Raw genomic sequence first — 21974 nt, 5'->3', positions numbered from 1 at the left:
GACCGAGTTGATATATACACCGATGTGATTGGCTGTGGTTTATTTAAGATCTTCCGTCGTTCGTTCTCGGATGGAAGAAAATTTAAGCAACGTGACGTAACATTTAATCGTGACATAATCGCTGACATAAAATAGTGTCAGACCAAAATCTCTAATGACATTTTCCTCAAATTGATCTCGTTTCTTTTTAACGGATGTCTTTAAGCAGCGAATATCAACTAATAATATACGTCGAAATAATGTTTTAAATTCGACATTTTTATCGATACTCTGCGACGTTTCAATCAACAACTCATTTTCAATAATTAATGTATTATATTTTATATTGTTGTCATTTGAAAAATGTACAAACAAAAATTTAAAAAAAATATTTTTATGATCACATAATACTCGTTGAAAACTTAAATTTGATTTTGGTATTTTTTCTCGAGGTGAAATATTTTGATTTTTTTTATATTTTCAACAGTGCTATTTTTTTTTTCACAAAATCAATTTACATAATTAGTTTTTTTTTTATCTGAAAATAATCTTAAATCAGTCAATTCTTAATATGGCTGTGTACTTCAATTATTTTCTAAAGCGAATTAATCAGTCGAAAATCGTATACGCTGATAAAAGATAATATGGCTGTCAATAGATCAGAAAGCAATAACCATAAAATATATTGAAATTCAGGTCAAAGGGTTAATATTATAATTTGACAGTGTTTACTCGACAGGGTTTTAAGTGTTTTGGATTTGCTGGGTAGGTAATCAAATTCGGCTTTCGTTTTCACTACGCGTTAATCCCCTATTCCCCTATAAAAAAGACATTTTTGAAATAACAAATAAAAATTTTAATTAGATCGCCGGGGTAGATTATTTGCCTGGTTATTTTTGAGAGAAAAAATCTGAAGACTTTATTTAGAGAATAAGTCCATTTGCTTGCTTGGCAGAGTACAATAAAAACATTCCCGCCCAGAATCGTTTTCGTAAGCTGTGTTCTGTCACTTGTACATTTAATTATAACATCGAGCAACTATATTATAGTCCACCCACTCCAGTGTAGTACGTCAGCGTGTATGTTATATTCTATACACACGCATCATTGGTATGTCTGATTAAATAATATATATATATACTTACTGCTAATGTACATAATATACGGTAACTGCAGTGGTCGATTTCATTTAAACGGATTACGTTTTTATTGACACAAAATATATTCATTATTATCAGCTGCGAAACGAATATACGTGGGTACAATCGATGTCTCCCCTCCCGACAACAAAATATATATTATTATATCGAAAATGATGATATAAAATGCGCACCTATATATACCTAATATAGTACGTACCTACGGCGACCAATCCGACGAAAAATGATTTAACAATTTTCTTAAAACGAATAAACAATATACATCACATTATATGCTATATTCATAATATTATAAAATTAAAAAAAAAAAAAATGTTTTCGTTTTAAGTTGTTTGGTACGCAATATTTACGAACTTTTATATTACATTTCTATGAAATTTTGAGCGATAACCTTTAAATAAACTTATAGATATTTTTTATACTCCCGTCGGTCATATTATTATTATTTCGATACAATTCGATTGACATAATTTAATTTTTATATTTCAATTTTGAACAATTTCTAAAAATCTACGTTTTTCAAATTTACGTTGTAATAATTTTTTTTTTAATACATTATTATTTATTTATACACAATACGTCAGAATTTTAATTGAAAAGCATCACTAGCCAGTATATTTTTAATCATTTATTTAGTGAACGGCGATAAAGTTAAAAAACGTGTAGACTAAATATGCAAGCAAATACTACAAATACCAACAAATTTATTAAACTGTTTATAATAAATTCATCTGTCTGTGTAAAATATTTATTTAAGTTCCAAATTAAGTTTTTCTTTTTTTGCTTAATAACTCATTTGGAATTTTATTTGCAAGAACAAAATAACCGAATTGGAATTTAAAATATTAAGTACCAATATTTAACAAGAATTTAGTTAACCTGTTGAAAACAGTTACAATTACATTTTTAAGTAAATTGAATTGAATTCACTTAGAATAATATGTACTAAATCTGTGGGTGTAAATATTACGATGTAATGTAGGTACGCGCAATGTGCATTCCTCTGCAAAATTATTCAACTTTTTAGTACGTTCAGAATTTGCTATGTAATTTCCTATATATTCTCTCGTGTTCTAAAAGCGAGTAAACGTAAACCCCACACGCGCTGCGCCCGTCTGCGTGTAGGCGTATCAAAACTAATTCAACAATTTATTTACAAATGGTAATCTCGACGTATTTTTTCATTATTAATTTAAATTTAAAACTTTGACGCGAAATAACCTTTTAAAATATATCGGCGCGTTACACGTAGGCCATGGGTGTAATACTCAAACGTGGGTAACGTGGGTATATATTAACTAGGTAGTTAAAAAGTTGTTTGCTTAAAACGTTCTAACCTAGTTATAGTTGGTTAATGTTAATTTTGTAATCAACTTACTAATTTAACTAGCTTAAGTGACCATTGTCATAATAACTTGGGTTTTTGAGTTAACTTCAAAATTAATATGTTAAGTTAAAATCAACGATGGTTAAATAATAATTCGTCTAATACTGGTCTATATTATATAATATGATTAATGATTATGCTGCTGCGGTAGACCGTCATGCTTTACACACGATTTTAAACAAAAATAAACAAAAATTATTTGAAAGTATCTGCACAATCACACACTATACTTGTGACCCAATAGGTAATTATAAACAAAATTAATTGACTTTTTTTCACCGTGTTAAGTTCATAGTAGCTCCATAAAACTTTTAGATATATGTATATTAAATTAATTAAAGCACACGAGTATAGCGTAGGTATAAACACGCGTTATTTCGATAGTATATATAACTTACTACGTTCCGCGATTAATATATTATCTTCAGTAGAGACAGTAGAGTCGGGAAGGGTCAAACTCAATTTTAAGGGTGGACGGAGAGGCAATATTAAAAATAAATAATTACGACTATTTTTTATTTCATTTTTACACATCAAATAAGGTTTTGATAATTTGAGAACGAGCAATAACACATTACTAATAATAATAATAAAAAAAGTAAATAAAAATGTTATACTACATTATGGAGGCAATCAATAATAAATCTGTAATTTCCCGCATCGATAAAAACTTGTATAATGACAGGCCTCATGCACGCGTGATATCATTTTATTTTTCAAATTTTATCGCATAATATATACGCATTTGGACACATAGAACATCTTTTACGCGTTTTATATTATGATAGATACACGCATTAAATATTAAAAATCTGTGCTATGAATAGGGTGTGAACAAGGGGGGTTACAAATAGGGGAGGATAACACCCTCTCCCCTGATACCGAGGCCGTGAAGATAACCCGTAGAGAGTATTTCGACCAGGCAATATTTATAATAATGATATCAATAATATTATAATTATCATTAGCTGGTAAACCGATTGCACCCCGCCATCGTCATTATCTACTTGATAGTATATTTACTTTGCGGTAAGTGGATTTTAAATTATAGCGGACACAATTAATTAAACAAATAATAACCACCGTATCACGTGTTTTATATACATATCGAAACGAATAAACCTACTTATACGAATAAATACACAAACGGAAGATTATTATATGATACGGCGCAGCCTCCGGGCATATAATAAAAGCGTGCTTTTATATAGTTTATTGTATAATCGTAATAATAATATTTTATCGTGAAATGTACGAGTACATAAATATAATATCAGTAGCGTATTCAGATTTTTTTGGAGAGAGGGGGGTTGAAAAATGTATCATTTTAAATTGTATTGCATTTTGTGTGGTTTTTATTATAATTATACATTTTATTACTTTTTTTTACTATTTTTTTACGATTATAGTAGAAGTTTAAATATGTAAATATTTATCTTTTTCAAAACTATAAATGTATATTAATTTTTCGTTTCAACGTTTTGGCAAGTTCATCTACTAAAATGTTGTTCTTTAATTCTTTGCTCATTTTACTGAACGTATTCAATTATAAAATATAATGAAACGTTAATACAAATCACAACACTACAACAGTCATTCCGCGATTGGTGTATAATCACTACGGACTGCTGACTGACTGCGTTAACATTTCAACACCGACAATGTCATTATGAAAAACGCTATCAAAATTCGAAAATACACTCAGTTTAAATAAATTGGAAATCGTAAGATATCGATACAGCAATGGGTATTATTATTAAATAAACTGTATCAATGTATCATGCAATACGGGTATAGGCGCGGCAGTGTAAACGTAATATTATACCAAACATTTCACAGGAATCTAATATTATGTAGTAATATTTTTGACCGCTGGGAATTTAATCTAAAAGGGCTGTACGGGCAACACATTTTATCTGAAAAAGATTTTATTCCATACGATACACAATAGTTCAGTTATTGTTTGTAATGATTTTTAAATTATTGTGTTTTATTCTTATACAATATTTGAACATTTAGCTATTATTTAATTGTTTAACAATTTTCCGTAGAGGGGGGGTAAACCCCTTACACCCCCTTCTGGATACGTCACCGTATGATTTGTCACTGCACGGCTGTGCAATTTATATATATATAATATATAGGCGGACTACTCGTATACCGGTCGGGACCGGCGTTCGATCCGTTTTTAGTGTTTTGCACGCAGTTTACTTATTTAATTTCGCCTGCACGAAATCTGTACATAATCATAATAATAATAATTATAAAACAAACATAGCCGAGCGCGATGAAAATAATTAATAACGGTATACAAAATAACGCAGTACATAATATAATAACAACTACCCTTAATTTTGACGCAAGCGCGCGCACATAACTTTTCGGAAAAGCTGCGGCTCGCTGCCGTCGACCTCTGCGCGAAGTCTTGTGCGCGGAGCTTACGTAGGCTATAGGTTATTATTTAATAAAAACGTTCAGACAACTACAACTGTATTATATACGACGCGCCGTTAAAACGACAGAGACGCAATTCGCGCAAAACTGCGTTGTAAAATGAACGCGGATTCGTTTTCCATGTCGTAGATCCGGCTAATTGGGTTGCAGTTCGTCGCTGTAGTTGTGTATAAAATATCGTACACGGGGTTATTTTCGCCAAATATGCTCACCCCTCTCACCTTTCCTAACATCCACCGCCATTTTTCCTTTAACAATGCACTTATTAAAATTCTAGTTATTGAAATATTTAAGAACACTATATTAATAAGACCGTTCTTTAAAAATATTTGGATTTTTTATAACCACCATCATTCAACGCTCACCCTACAACAAGTGCGGCGAAACAAGTACATTTTTTCGAATAAAAATGATCATATAATACTTTATTTCTGTGCATTTTTTACAGTGTGACTTTTTGGAATATGTTTGTGTATCTATACAAATCGAAATTTAAATGAACAGTTTTTGAATTATAGCGTAATGCGTGTAATAAAAGCAATAGATTCATGGTGGTATTGGGTTTTAGAAGATATATGGGTGCTGCGATGACTTGCAAATCGTAGTGACTAATATTAATCTATTAAAAATGCTCAACTAAATATACAATATATCTATTTCGTATTTTTGCAAAACCATTCTTAAAGAATAAATAATTAGCCTTGATATTTATATTTTAGTAACAAATTGAAAATATGGACCTTATAGTATAAGTTTACACTGAAAAATAAATTCATTATTCAAACGAAATAATGAGAGATATTATCCCGTAAGTATAATACATAATATACGCCGGCGAAACAACAATAATTATTAAAAATTATAATATATTTAACGTGATTAAATTGAAATCTGTTATTTTAATTAGTTTTATAAAATTGGGTGTGTCTACGCACAGTTTATTATTTCTTAGCAGAATATACGTATAGATATACCTACCTACCTACCCTTTGTACATTTACACCGCGGTGTGCCGGTATACAATATTATAGTTTAAGTTCTCCAAAAGTATTCACGTACAACCTTGATCTTTGATCTGGAATTTAATGTACAAATTCTACGCTTTGATCGTGTCAGAATTGTCAAACTTTTATTATTTTGCGAAAAACACGAAATATACGAGAAGAAAAACCACGCCGAATACGCTAGCGGTAGGCAAGTTCGAGCATTTTGATTATACGAATTTAAATTAAATATTTATGGTCGTAATTAATAAACTTTGTGAATTTTTATTTTTTTTTTCCAAAGCGTTTAAAAAACTAATCCATTCGAAACGTTTATAATACGTATATGCAATTATTCGGCTTTTGAGTTTTCCACGATAAGTGATCGATATAACGGATACACGGTTCAAAGTGTAAATTGGGTTCAATTTTATATATAACATTATCAATGAGAGTAAAAATGTGTATTAGTGAAATAACGTTTGCCCCCTGGTCCGTTCGAGTGATTATAATATACCCATTTTCCCAGATATCAAGTTGAATCAGTTAAAAACAAAACCTACACAATCAATTGACATTTTTGAAACAACTATCGAACTTCAAACTCTATAATAGGTATTATAGTACTTACATCACTTGAAAATATTCGTACACCTCATAATAGATGTTACCTAACATGAATATTAATTAATGCAGAAATTTGAGTATGTCGTATACATATACATGTAAGCATATACAGACCTATTTGATTATGACTGCGAATAAACGCGGTCTAAAAGTAAAACTTTTAATGAAACATTGTTTTTGAACGCAAAGGGTTAAAGTTTTGATCCGGCAATTTTGAACTTTTAGCTTTTAGAACCACTGCAAATTCAACGAATTATGAGCAACTTAATCTTAGTTAAATTTAAATATAGTATCAAGCTGATATACATGGATAATAATATAAATCAGAACATGATCACGAGTGTAGACCATATTATATAGTTATTGGAACTTCTACTAAATTAATAACATTCGTCAAAACTTTGAAACGCAAAGTTATAACCAAGATAAATACCTTATACCAACAGAACCTGAAGTTTTTATACTAATTACTAATTTTAAAAAGTTTTATGTCTAAAAAGTATTAATATTTTCATAAACTTGCTATTTGTTTTTAAATTAATATTGTAAAAATATATAAAATAATGAATCGATATTTTTAATCATATTACTGTATACCCCGATTCCCGATAATACAATAAAATTTAATTCTGAATTGAACTGGGCCGCCGGGAAACCAGGAATATTCCCAGCGGGGCATGGCCGATTTTAATAAATTTAATTTTGTATCAGATTGATTATTACAAAATAAAGTACGTGGTTCAGTCCAATAACCATATAAAACCACATTTCTTATTTCTACATGGCTATAAATATAGTGTACAATGTACATTTTTAAAGCCTGGTTGGCCACGAATATAAGAATATAGCTAGCACGTATTTGTGAATTTTACTGCTACCGTGCTGCAGTTATGATGACATGGCTGAAACATAATTATAGACGATATTATGACATGAAATAATAAAAACGAAAATCATATTTTCCAAATATTATTATTAAAACAAGAAAAAAAACTTACGAGAAGAGAAATTATATTATTATACTCTATACTGATAAAAATATGCATAAAACGTGTTTCAACTGTAATGTATATTTTTTTTCATGTTTCATTGTTATGAAGATAAAAAAATCAACTTTAAAGTTCAAATAATATATTGGAATTAGAAATTTTTTTTCCGTTAACAATATTAACAGCGTACTGTTCCATCAAAATTACGAACGGACAGATCCAATAACAAATCCTCCACATAGTTATTACTTAGATATTTTATCCGAGTGTCGAATTGTTTTTAAATTATTAATTTTTTTTATCATTTAACTCGACGTTTATTTTATTCACAAATATATAATATATTTAATGTTCTAAATAAAATTATAAATTAGTCTTTGCATTTATCTACAAGATTTTTCTTAAATATTTACACACCGTAACTCGTATTATATATTATATTTCATATTGCGATGAATAAAACATAAACAATAAATTATGAAGTTTGCGAGCAGGAATGGAATGTACCTACCCCCAACCTACAACCTACATGCGTTCCGTTCCAAAGGTATTCGAGATGCTGCGCTGTGTTGTTATATTTTGTAGTAATAAAGGTCACAAGAAACATTTTACAATTCAAAACATTATTCTTAACCGTTAACCCCTTTCAATATGTGTGTATTCGCGTGCCACTAAATTTTATTGACCTTTTAAAAAAATCTTGCAAAAGGGATATAGAAACTTCATTGATTGACAGCGTAAACGAATGCAAATTCAACGATAAAATAGTATTTTTGTATTGGGATGTGATATTGAAGGCTGTTGGGTCTCAATCGATTTATTCGCCATGTTCGCATGGAGTATGTACGGTACACGCATACAGTAATGGATAGAGATTTATTTTTTTCCGAAGAGACAAAAGGTATAATATACACATCGATAATAATATATACCTATACAATAATGGTCTTTTGTTTACCTTTCGATATAAATTTAGCATTTGATTTTAATTATAAATCGGCTACAGTTCACTCGTAGGGATATTTTTTTATACAACACGGAATTAAAAACAAAATTACTTTGATGTATACACACACACACACACACACCACCTATACTTCTCAAACTATAAGTATAATATACACGAATTATAGACGAGATAATACATGGATTCAATATCGTGTTATTTATTTAGGAATTAATGAAATTATATCGACAACATAAAATCCCTGTATATTGCCTACGAATCAAAATAAGTAGGTACGTTTTTGTTCTAAAATAAAATTTAAAATGTAAATTAAATAGTAGCATATTTTTTATATAAAAAACGATTTAAATGTCAAACAACACTTCCACTGAAGTTAATTTTACATGGATTCGTTTAAGCCTAATGGAAAAATGAACCGATCTTCCTTAAAAATGGATTAAAATATGATAAAGAAACACCTAATTCGAACTAGAGAGCAGTAAAAAAAAAAAAAATTAAGTTCAAGAATATAATAGTAAGTATGTACATAATTTTAATGATAAAACACCACTATTAAGCAAAAAAAAAAAGCGGAACGCAAAATAATTTATAATTTTTCTTGTTAGTTGTTTAACCGTTATTGTAAAACACGTTTTAAAGGAACAAAAAGCACCTTTTTTTAATCTGAATTAAAGGGACACAACAAAGAAGTTATTGATTTTACAACGCGATATATTTGTTGTATTGGTTTTACTGCCGTTTTTATTTTTATTTTATTTTTCCGTGAACATTTAAGAGTATTCAAAAAGTTACACGAAGCACCTTAAACGATCGGAAATCAAGTATAAATGATATTTTTGAAGAGGTTATTTTTCAAATGTCACACAGCATACATACCCGAGCGCGAGGAAAGACGAAAACGTTTAAAGAAAAATGCAGGCAAAGCCCGATTTTTTCGCCTATAGTTCCGTTCAAAATCGTTCATCGAATACGGTGATTTTTATCCCGTTGTCATAATTTCAATCAAATTTAATTTAATTCAGTAACAGTCGGCGGCCGCGGGATTTCCGAGAAAATCTTAATGTTGACTTTGGAAAAAATTATTTTCATGCAGAATGATCTCGGAAAACGAACAGTTTTTATTCGCAGTCTGACGCTGGTTACATATTATTATACAGGTTTGGAAAATAAAGAAAAATATTATTTCGCACTTTTAGGGTTCTCGTTTGAAACACAGCAATGATTATAATAAACCGAGTAAACCGCGCCTCGTAACGTCAGTCTGTCAATCGTGACTTTCGTTTCCGCAATTACCAATTGAGTCGATATAATACCATTGTTGATTTTATGAAAACACTATTTTAAGACGTATTATTGGCCTACATTCTATAGTAGTCGTTGTCCTTAATGAATTACTGCTATATATTATTAGCATTTTTAAATTAAATTTTCAGATACCTTTACTACAGCTAATAATACAACAAATCAACATTATCCAATCAGGAAATTTAAAAACTATGTCTGCAGTTGAATGAAAATATTTTCTGTGCTTGCAGACGTTTTCCAAAATATTTTAAAAATTGCTTAAGATCAATTGATTAATTGTTTTTAAAACGCCTCAATTATTTTTTCACAATTGAGTCACAATAATTATGTGTGTTATCAAATATTGTTGAAACAATCATCATACTCTCATACAAAATATATATATATATTAATTGTTTATTATATATTTTCACATTATGTACATCTTGTGCATGGATTTTTAATGAATATATATGGACGCAAATTGATAAATCGGAATTTCAAAAAATGAAAAAAGGCCGCTTTGTTTTTACGGTAATTATTTACCTTATGGTAAATTTTTTATGATAATTTAAATGTCTCAAGCACTTATAGTTGCACCAAAAAAATTCAACTTTATTTTTTTTAATGATGATTTATTTTTATAATGGATTTTGTTGGCAGAACTTTGGTGTACTACAATTATTTCAGTAAATTCATTAATAAATTAAAATAAATGCTTAGGTAGCAGTAAGTTTTGTAGGTATCTATATTCTAAAAATAAGTGAAAAATTTTATTTTTTGCTACATATAAGATTCTCGATTAAAGGGTACAAAGAAGTTGAAATTGCAGTAAAAGACCATTACAATTAGCTAGAGCACCAAAGTTGATTAAGTATAGTAAACTGAATTCAATGATTCAACCACTGACATTTTCAAAAAATAAATAAGCACCAAGTACCATAACCTACAAGAAAAAAAGCTCTGGACGTTAAAGTATATAATTGATTTTCTTGTTTGTATACAACTGCACGCTTAAGAAATTTTAAATGTCATAAAAATCGTTTGTAAAAAATAACAAAACCACATAATTTTTAATTTGTTTTAAATTTTGTTCTACCGATCAACTCAATAATTACATAATAATTAATAGGTATAATATAATAATATATTATACCTATTAATTATATAGCCTAACCGGCTATATTCACCTAAGGACAAGTCGCCAATCTGAGGTGGCAAGTAAATAAAATAAGAATAACGAAAAATAAAACTCCAGTGCACCGAAAAAAACCTAGAAAAATGTGTTACCAAACGATTTTGCTGATTACATTATACTCTGAAATGTGTTCGAAAATTCACGGCTTTAAACATTTCTTATAGCCTTATAGGTAGGTACCTATATATAATATATATAATACTTAATATGTATATAGTCATTATATATAGTGTTGAGTGTAGACAGACAAATATTATTGACTGCTTGTTTTTTTTTTTTTTTTTAACTCCATTGTTTACTTTTAAAATAACAGAACAGCGACAGAAGAAATTACTGAAATACGTTTCGATCTATCTATATATGTATATATATCTATATAAGAGATGGATTGCTACCCTTCTTGCCACCATCTGATGATGTACGCCCTTGGACTCGTAAATAACGTGCAAAAAACTAGGTAGGCAACTGTCAAAACGAATGTAGTAGTTCGCTTCCTTTTTACTTGTTTGTAATTACTTTTTCAGAATTTCGACGCTTTTGAATCCACCTATTTATAATACCAGCTATTTCCCAATTAGATCGCAATTTTTTCGGAGCAAATATTTTAATAAGTGTTAACATACCAATCGAGACAAACACTATAGTATATTATGTACATTGTACACGAATGCAATATAAACAGCGTAACAAGTACGTGCAGAGGCCTATTTTATAAGAGGATGACTTTTATCCGTATGAGTGGGTAATCTAAGCAAAATAATAAATATAATAATATGTCGAGTTTTTAGTCGTTTGTTTTTATCATAGGCCCAATTATGTACAGAAGATTTTTCTCGTAAGTATAGCTTTTTCGTGTTACACGCAAACCTTTTGGGAATTGACCGCATGCGCATAAGCATCAAAGGAACCTTCCAAACATGAAGATATTCTACGTGTATAGTCCCTACAGTAGACTTATTACATAAAGTAATACAATGCCATGTTAGCTACATACATATTATAATCATGCATTATGTATAATATATTTTAGCTACACACCGTAAACATGCTTACAATTATGGCGAAGATAAGAACCGAGGAACATATATTAGTAAATTATTATTGTAACCTAATCATTATGTATACATAAATACATAATATTGTATAATATAAAGTAGTATCTACTTACTTAGCACAAAAAATGATATAAAAATATATATACATTCAAAAGCGTGGTATTCTACAGAAAATAGTACACACACGTGCGTGCATAAAAATAATAATAATTATTACCTACCTAAAAGAAAATCAAAATTATGCTGAGAATTATTTCAAATTTCTAGTAAAATAATCAACTTTCCTGACATTTCCATGATTTTACCTATCTTTCCGCACTTTTTTTCCAGGAACGAAGCAGTCATGTTTTCATATTTTTTTTTTTTTTTTTTAGTAAATGAATTATGCAGTTAGTTTATACTTTATTGCGGTTGATAAAGATCAATAATAATTTTAGATTCAGTCCAAGTAAGTTTTGTCAAAGAGAGGGTGGATTTTATATTGAGTAAAAAAATTAAGATATCGTAAAAAATAAAAAAGAGAACTTTTATTGGAGTTATAAAAAAATCAAAATCGACGGAATGGAAATCTTCAATTTTGCAGTCTATAATACCTGCCTAACCATCCAACTAATTTTGCATTCAAGTTAAACAGCCATACTTCGATGTTTAAAATTATTCACAGCAGTGGTTTAGGTGTTTTCTTTTAAATAAAAATGTATTTCTCGGAACTGCAATTAATTTATAAAAAGCACAACGCATAAAATAACGCGAAGCTATATAAAACCACAATTTAAAAAATCTATGAAAAATTTATTCTGCATTCACGACATATTAATCATTTACTTTTGAAATATAAGTAACAGTTTTTTCAAACATCAATTCTGTCAAAACCAATATGAATGAAGCCATTTAATTTTTGTTAAAATCGATAAACAGTCATTTCATTTATTCAATTTCATTATTACTTATGAAATATGTTTATAATTAATTTCAAGAAAACTAATTTCGAGAAACCATTGAAAGTATTTTTTTATGAATTTTTCAAAATAATAACAACGAACTTATTAATAGGTAATGCAACATAAATGCTTTACACTTTTACTAAAAGTGGATTTATTTTTTTAAATTTCTCAATGAAATCAAATCCAACACAAAATAGATAATAATAATAGGCACGCCCAAATTGTAGTAGAAATAACTGAATACATCGAAGTAGGTAGGTATAAATCCTATTTGATAATAAATGATACCTCACATAAAAGAAAACGTATCAAAAATGCGTTTGAATAATTTGAAAAAGGCATAGATAGAGTGACAAGTTATCACCTTGTTGCTTCTAGACATTCGATTTTTTTAACTGAATATGTAACATACATGTCACAAAAAATAAAAATCGAATACCTACTGTAAAACATATTTATGCATGATAACATATTTTTATCTCAATTTTGAGTATCAATTTCTTCTGAAGGTTCTAATAATATTATATAGGTACGTCGTACACTTTTGCTACATTTTGCTAACTATGTACTATCAAACGATTTTATGGCAAAGAGTTAATTTGTTTTTTCTTGTTAATAGGGTAGCAAAAGAAATTTTATAGACGATATTATTTTAAGATTGAACTGTATTGACTTCATTTAAATAAGTTATATTATATTAAACTTTTTTTTTCAAATCTTTAATATCAATTAAAAAAAACTTTTTGGTTATTTTTTATCGAACTTCAACGCGATCAGCAAAAATATCGTCTTTGAAAAAAAGATAGTAATTATTATATAGATTACGAGGATCCCCAGACATTCGTCTCGCTTTACACTTGGCCCTCGCTCAAGATCAAGTTGTTTTCATGTTAAATAATATGAAAAGAATGATAAATCATCGAACTCAAATAATATTTTAAATGTTTAAAAGAGATCGGTTTACTCGATTATAAGTTAAGTCTTAAAAAAACCACAAGACAAATAAGTAGAATTAAACTACAAATATTATCAAAAAAACACATTTTTAATAAATTCAAATTTATAAATTTCTTATAAAAACTTAGATAGACACTGCTGTTAAACTTATGAAACAATATTAGCGGAAAGATAAAACTATCATTTTTTTTTTTTTAATCAAATGTATAGGATGTCATGGGTATTGATGAATGGGTAACTATGATTAAATATATAACAATACCTCTTTAAAAAAAACATATTTAAATTATTTTTAAAGGAGCTAAATTAGTGCAACTTTTGGAACTTTTATTCAAAAGCATGTACCTATCCAGTAATTACAAAAATTACATTTGAATAATACATCCTAAAACTTGAACCCCTCTTGATTTCAATGAACCGATACAAAAGATGATTATTAAATTGTACACATTTACTAATGATTACACTAAGTTTATGAAATATTTTTAATTAAATAATTATTATTAATAAATATTAAAAAAAGGAAACACAATTATCTATATATAAGTAAATATATTAGGTATTTATTTATTTATTTATATATAAATAATAGGAATGTGATATTTTTATCATTTATAATTTAATCAATGAGTACATACTTATCAAGTTTACTCCAATACTAAGTTAACTAATACCTAATTAGTTAATAGTTAGTCATTTTCAAACACAAATTTAATTAATTGACCACGCAATTATTAAAAAGTTATTATTTAATAGCTAAAACAAATACTAAATACGAAAAAAAAAATGATTTTTCAATTAATTGTAAATAATTATAAATTTAATTCATCTTGGAAAGGAAAATATAAATAAAAAAATATTTTTAATTTGTTCTTTCTATTATGAGTGAATCATAGATCCATTTTTTTTTTTATATTCAATATATTGTGGGTAAACAATATTTATATACATATAATAATGAAAATAATTAATGAGTGCTATACTATTTTTAGATAGCCCAGCTATGTATTTAAACATTGGACATTCAACACATATAGTACCTATAGTATGTATCCTACCTAGTACTTACTTAAAAATAATATCATATCATCATCTTTAAAATATTTTTATCTACTACAAATAAATAATAGGAAGGTAGGTACGTTAAATAATAACATGCTATGAATTATGATAGGCGCAAGTATTAATAAATCATATGTTTCAAAGTACATATTTTGTAATATTAATTACATATTAATGTTATTAGGTAATAAAATACTATAATTAAAACAATTAACTTAAACACTTGTAGCTTTGATATTTATACTATTAATTATTGTGTATAGGTATATTTATTGGTACAACTGGTATAAGTATAACTCAATCAAGTTGTTTAATTTAATTTATCAATTATCAACAACAACCTTAATGAAGTTCAAAAGTGTTTACATGGTTGACAGTGTTTAATTGATTAGAACTTCATATAGATATATTTTAAAAATACAAGTATATTAATAAGTACTTACTTATTTGTATACATACTTAAAAGTCATAATATATAAATATCATTATAACTAGATATATAATTTTATTTCATCTAAAATATTTATTTTGTTTAATGTTTACAATTTGTAATATTTTTCTTACTTATAAATTTTGAAACCCATAAAATATTAAATATTGGCAAAACTCCTAAATTAAAAACTATTATTGACTCATATACTAAGAAAAAGTATTATAAATTTAAAAATATGACAAAAATAACAAAAAAGATAGATTTTAATAAGAAAAATGTTTATATGTTAGGTATCCCTAAATTATAGGCCATTTCATCTAATTTTGAAACCTAAAATAATAAAAGAAAATTATAGGTACTCTAACTTAATATGTTTTTATGTTTTAAAAATTGAATTTATAGCCAAATTTTATTATTTTAAATTAAATGTACAATAATTAAATACATATATATTTAAGTCTAATTTCACTAGTGAGTAGCTATTAATTGATGTACTCGTATATTGGATACGATTAATAATAAGAAGTAAACTATAAGTAATAATAAAGTCTACCAAAATAAAGAATTATAAATAAAAACACAAACATTATTTAAAAGAGCAATAAAAAAAGTATACAATTCCTATGGATATAATTGTATGTATTTAATAAATAAATATCATCTTATGTCAAAAAAAATCAATCATCTGTGTTAATTTTTGTAGGTATGCAAGGAAATTGAATACATATATTCTTATAATATTAAATTATTAAATATATCAGATACCAATTAGAGGTAATTACTAACAATTTTCAACTATACTCATTTGAAAATAGCTTATAATCATTATTAGTATAATATTATACTTTTGATTTTAAGCTCATAAAAAATAGTTATTTTATGTAGAAAACAAATGCATAAAACAAAAATCTTTGTCACAGAATTAAGAATAACCATACAATTCATCTTAAGTTAATTATTAATAATAACTATAAAATAAGATTATTTGTATATTAACCTATAATAGTATACTAGCTCTATTTTTTTATGGGTGTTTGTTTATTTTATTAATCAAATGGTAATAGCCGGGGTTATAGCTACAATACCAAAATTATAATTTTAAAGTGGCAACCTCTCTGACTGTATATTATGTTAAAAATTAAAGAAACTATTATTGATTTTACTAAATGTAAGAGGGTAACATTGAAACCAATTGCAAGACATCCACTTAACCTTTTTTATAAATAAGTAATAGGCACAATAAGTAGGTAAAACACATATTGTAGATCAATAAATATTATGTTTTAATAATCTCTAATTTTTAAAGCAACAAAGGTAATTAAATATAAAAACTGTTAATTATTATTAATATAAGTTTTATTAATTATGTACCTACTTGAATTATTAGTTATATTAAATTGGTTATTAAAAACAAAATTAGTGAAAAATTGAACTGGAGACTATATGTATACCTATACATCACACAAAATACCTATAGATGTGTTTTGAAATGTCTGAAGTATCGGTCTCTTTTTAAATGTATCCGATACATTCTTGACAAGTAAAAAAAATATTGGTAGGTACATAACAAAAATTGCTCACCCAAAATTAATTTATTCAAGCAATGTATTTAGTTTATTTTTAATATAATAATGAATCAGTTATGTTTTTTAAATAAAAATTGATATTTGTTCTACAATTATATGATTGATTATAACTATTATATAAGTTTACAGTATCAGAGACCAAGGTAATTAATATCGAGGTATTACATTTTGAGAATAAAACACATACATTTTCATACAACTAATAAAATGATTAAAATTAATATATTTATCAGCTATAAATTTGGGTCTTTTAAATCATAAAACGGTAAAAATTTACCTATACGGCTTATGGAATAAAACAAATTTAGATAGTTTTAAATTACTTTTTTTTTTTGACAAAATATTTTACATAAAAACTTTTTTTTATTATTCAACTAATTATCAGCTTTTATGTTATAGGTTTAACAGACAAGTACTACATGTTATTATGACACTTTTAGTTAATATTCAGCAAATTGTATATCAGTATATAAGTTAATTTATACATATTCATATTAGTATATATATATATATATATATTAAAGTTACTTTTTAAACCAAAAACAAGCACAATGCACATAGACAATACAAGAGATGTTTTTCATGCAACTCTAGAATACAGAAAAATTAATATTGGCCTAAATGATTTTTTATAAAACTCGAGATAAAACTTCTTAGTAGTGTTTTAATTTAATATACTTTAATATCAAAACAATAGACAAATCATAACAGTAATAAAATATTATTTATTAAAATCAAAATCTACATACACATTATAAAATAAATATTAGGCAAGTTATAGAAATCATATAGGTTACATCACTTTTTCTATAATATTAGGTAATGAAGTAGATGATGGCAATGTTATTTAAATACTTGCATGCATAAGCAACAACACTGATAGAAATCCGGTAAATAATTCATTCTATTCTTCCACTTATCTATAATTGTTGAAATTCAACTCATACCTAACAAAAAAATATAATTTCTGGTTGTAGAAATAAAAATACATAATACTAAACCTAATAGAAGTTATGATTAGATCCAGTATTCAATTTATTCAAATGAATTATTATTAAGTATTTAAACAAAAATCATACTACCCAATTATTATAACATAATACAAAGTGAAAATTACATACCCAGAATTCTTGATCCTCTGAAATTTCACGTTGAATGAGTTCACTGAACGACAGCTTACAATTGGCCACAAACAAGTCTTCGATGACAGCATCGTGGAACACTGTCAAGCCCAATCGGTTGGCGTCCTGGACGTCCTGGGTGAAATACTCGTTCCAGACGGGATCATAGGTTTTGGGCACTGTAGACGACCGGAGCAGTATGTTGTCGTCGACGTCGATGCTGACGTAGGCGTCCAGCAACGGATCTTCGGACTTCACAAAAGACATGTTCTTGAGACGGGTCTGCAGGTCGGTGGGCCGCAGGCCGGACGCCTCGCAGAGCTTGATGCGTATGGTGCCCGTAAACGTCTGGTCCATCGACACGGTCGAACGGTCGCCGTCGTCCTTCTTCTCGACGCCGATCATGGTGCGGGTTCGACGACGGACGGGGAGAATAAATTTAAATCCAACGACACCTTACCTCCTCAGGCGCAACCGACCATGAAATATTATACTTGAATGTAATAATATTTTCGGGTACAACGTTTAATATTATTATTATTGTCGTAGAAATAAACGTATTGGCGGGCAGCAGTATATGCAGGGTAGGTGTATAGATATTACGACACGAAGACGGTGTGTAAATTAATTGCAGTTATTTAGTTATTAATTATTTATTTATTTATTTTTTTTTTTCTTCTGTGCTTTCAAACCCGACCGACGGTTACGATTGAATTGCTGTAAGAGTGCTGTGGACGGCGCGCGCGGCCCTCTTCTCGGCGGCAAACGACGCGAGAGAATAATTTATTTTTAATAATATTATAATAATAATAATAATATTAAAATATCGCGCGCGACATTCAACGACGGCGGCGGCGGACGTAACGCACCATTGTCTGCCGTCCGACTACTAACCGCGGCGGCCGCGTACGTAGACGTACGTCGGCGGTCTCTGGAGGAGCGGTGGCGGCGGCGGTGGTACAAAGAACGCGGCGACTGAATTGATAATAGCTGCTGCTGCTGCTGCTGCTCCGACCGACCGACCGACATCAACCGCGAGCGCCCATTTTCGTAATGCTCCGGTCACATCCTTTTTTTCCTACTCACCGCACACACACTCGTCCGCGGCGGCGGCACACTCGCGCGTTACGGGCGCCGTCGCCTATCGATGTTTGCGGTACGTTTTTCCGGTATTCCCCGCCCGGTCGCCGGATTACGCGTAAGCGGTGCCGACGCGCCACACGGCAATCGACGATTTCGATGTTCGATTCCGCCGCCGTCACTCCGCCGGCCGCGCCACCGCCGCCCCGGACAATCGAAAACCGCGTACGCGCGCGACGGCTACGGGAGGGGTACGAGACATATTATCGGCGATAGTATCGATTCCGCGCGCTCACGCACGCACACCACGGCCGCCTCAGTAGTGACAACTGCCGCGGGACGCGCGTTCGGGGCGGCGCTCTAATTTGATAATGCGAACAGCTGAGTTTCGGCCGCACCGCCGGTCCGACACCGCCGACACCGCCGCCGCCGCGCTTAGCGACACGACGACGGTGCGGAAGCTCGGGCCGCCGTCGTCGTCCGTCTGAAACGGCGGCGGGCGCCACGCCGATTCACGTCGCATGGCGCCAATTTCATTATGAACAGACGTTGCACAAAGACGCGCGTGTACCTATATTAATAATAATAATGATGATGACGATGATGATGATAATAATAACAACGCCGCCGCACGAGCGAGACACCCTTTGGGAGAAAAAAAATTTGACGATCGGGTTTGTGCAAACAACTTAGCGACGACGGCCGTGTTTGGATTGCGTAATATTTTTCGACCGTCCGATGACGCACGAGAGCGGGCTGGCGGGCGGGTGCGTGCGCGCGCGCGTGTATACAACATTATGTATTGCGGGAGGTCGTCGTCGCTACATAATAATATTGTCGTCTTGGCCTCGGAGCTCGGAAAACAATTAGCGAAGACGCGCGCGCAAAAGCCGAAAACACAACAGAAACCCGATCCCGCGACCGCCGATCTTCCGACTTGACGTGTATATATACGCCCATATTAAATTTACGCTATACTCAGGTTAGGCGGGCGCGAATGGCAATTTTGTGCTACGCGGATCGTTAAAAATACAAACACTACTTATATGTGTGTGCGTGTGTGTATTATAAAACCCTCAATATTATATACTATTATGACGGTCGTCGGTCTGCTGTACCTACAGATTATTATTATTATTATTATTATTATTATTACATAATATACGTACGGCCAAATTGCAGGGCAGCAGGAAATACGACCAAATGTGCAGTTCGCTTAACTCGACCCGTTTCCTGTGTACCTATACGCTATATATAATATTATTATGTAACATATATTTATGAAAGCATGCGATGTCATAAAAATAATATAAATATTTGTGTGTCTTGCAAATTACGTCTTCTATATTATATACTACGTCTTAATGTCGCGTATATTATACGAGGAATTGCAGGGGACGTGTTGTTTACGTGTGTGTGTAGGGTCAACGTCCAAAAACGCACAAAGGGCCCGACGTGGGTCTCATTAGAATTTAGAGTAAGACTCTCTGTGTAAAACGCAATGTTTCGCCCTAGCGTTCACTCCGTATGATGTGATACGACTGATACGCACGACAATATTTAACTGCCACGATAGACCAAGGCCGAGTCAGACCTATGTTTAAGTCATTGGTGTTCCAGTGGGCACTAATGTAGTATAATACAGGAAAATTAATCCAATTGGGGGGGGGACATGAGCTTATCAAGTTTTTAAAACCCGATATGAGAAACATAACGACTCTTCTAGAAAATGGATGTATTTTATTACAGTACCTACTACAGTATACACGCATAATGATACACCTTATTGTAGATTAATTACTACGTTAAATTGATTCAACAGTTTAACATTTAAAATTTAGCTATTAGTCTAAGAATTCTAAAATTATAATACACCTAACTGCCAGTGGCGGTCAAATGATTTTGTCAGGTGAGGTTACAAAATGTAATACATTAACATTATAGTAAAATGTACATAAATTTAATTATTATAATTATAAATATTGAAGATAAAATTTCATGGCGGGATCTATCCCCTCATCGCCCCCGTTTTACCGCCACCGCTAACTACACAGTATAAATAAGAATAACTAATATTTATATTCCAATAAACCTGCAGTAACTAGCTCTTAGTCCAGGGGCACGCTCCTGAGAGGGAGGACGATGGTGTCATATGCCTTCCTCGTTGTTTTGACTTATTTTTTTCTAATGATTTCTCATTATTTTTCGTTTACAAACTCACGATATCAATACTTTTTTTTTGTGATTTTTATTTTTTCATAAAAGTAAAGTTGATTGATAATATATATATATAATAAAGTAATAAAAGCATATTTACAAGCCCAGATTAAGGGGAGCAAGGCCGCAAGGGGGTACGGTCCCGGGCCCCATTCATTTTAAGGACCCATCTTTATCTCCAAAATATATATTTTCTTAATGCGTATAAAATAGTTTAAAAAAAAGTTATTTTAGTGGATATGATAATAGGTAATTAATAATTATAAAATAAAAATGTTCTTAGTTTTATATCACGAAAAATTACTAAATATTAAATTGGTATTCTAATAATTATTAATTGATATTATTAGGTATTCAGTATTCTTGATATATTCGTATGAGTTATACCCATAAATAATAATAAAATAGTTTTACAAAAAATCATTGCAGGAAGTATTCCCAAATATTTTAATTGCTCTTATATTTAACTATTCCAGTGGCCAATTGTTCGG

General features: G+C 29.9%; 1 protein-coding gene across 1 annotated transcript in view; it reads right to left on the bottom strand.

Annotated features, from left to right (window-relative positions):
* Positions 1 to 19287, bottom strand: part of LOC113555478 (protein kinase C) — a 39023-nt gene extending 19736 nt beyond the window's left edge. Inside the window, exon 1 of the mRNA XM_026959801.2 lies at positions 18187 to 19287. Coding sequence (XP_026815602.1) covers positions 18187 to 18591 — 405 coding nt within the window. The 5' untranslated portion in view covers positions 18592 to 19287. The remainder of the gene's footprint in view (positions 1 to 18186) is intronic.
* Positions 19288 to 21974: the final 2687 nt, after the last annotated feature.

The sequence above is a fragment of the Rhopalosiphum maidis genome, chromosome 3 (assembly GCF_003676215.2).
Source record: "Rhopalosiphum maidis isolate BTI-1 chromosome 3, ASM367621v3, whole genome shotgun sequence".
Taxonomy (NCBI): domain Eukaryota; kingdom Metazoa; phylum Arthropoda; class Insecta; order Hemiptera; family Aphididae; genus Rhopalosiphum; species Rhopalosiphum maidis.
Note: the sequence above shows the minus strand (reverse complement) of the source record. Positions and strands in the feature narration are given on the sequence as shown.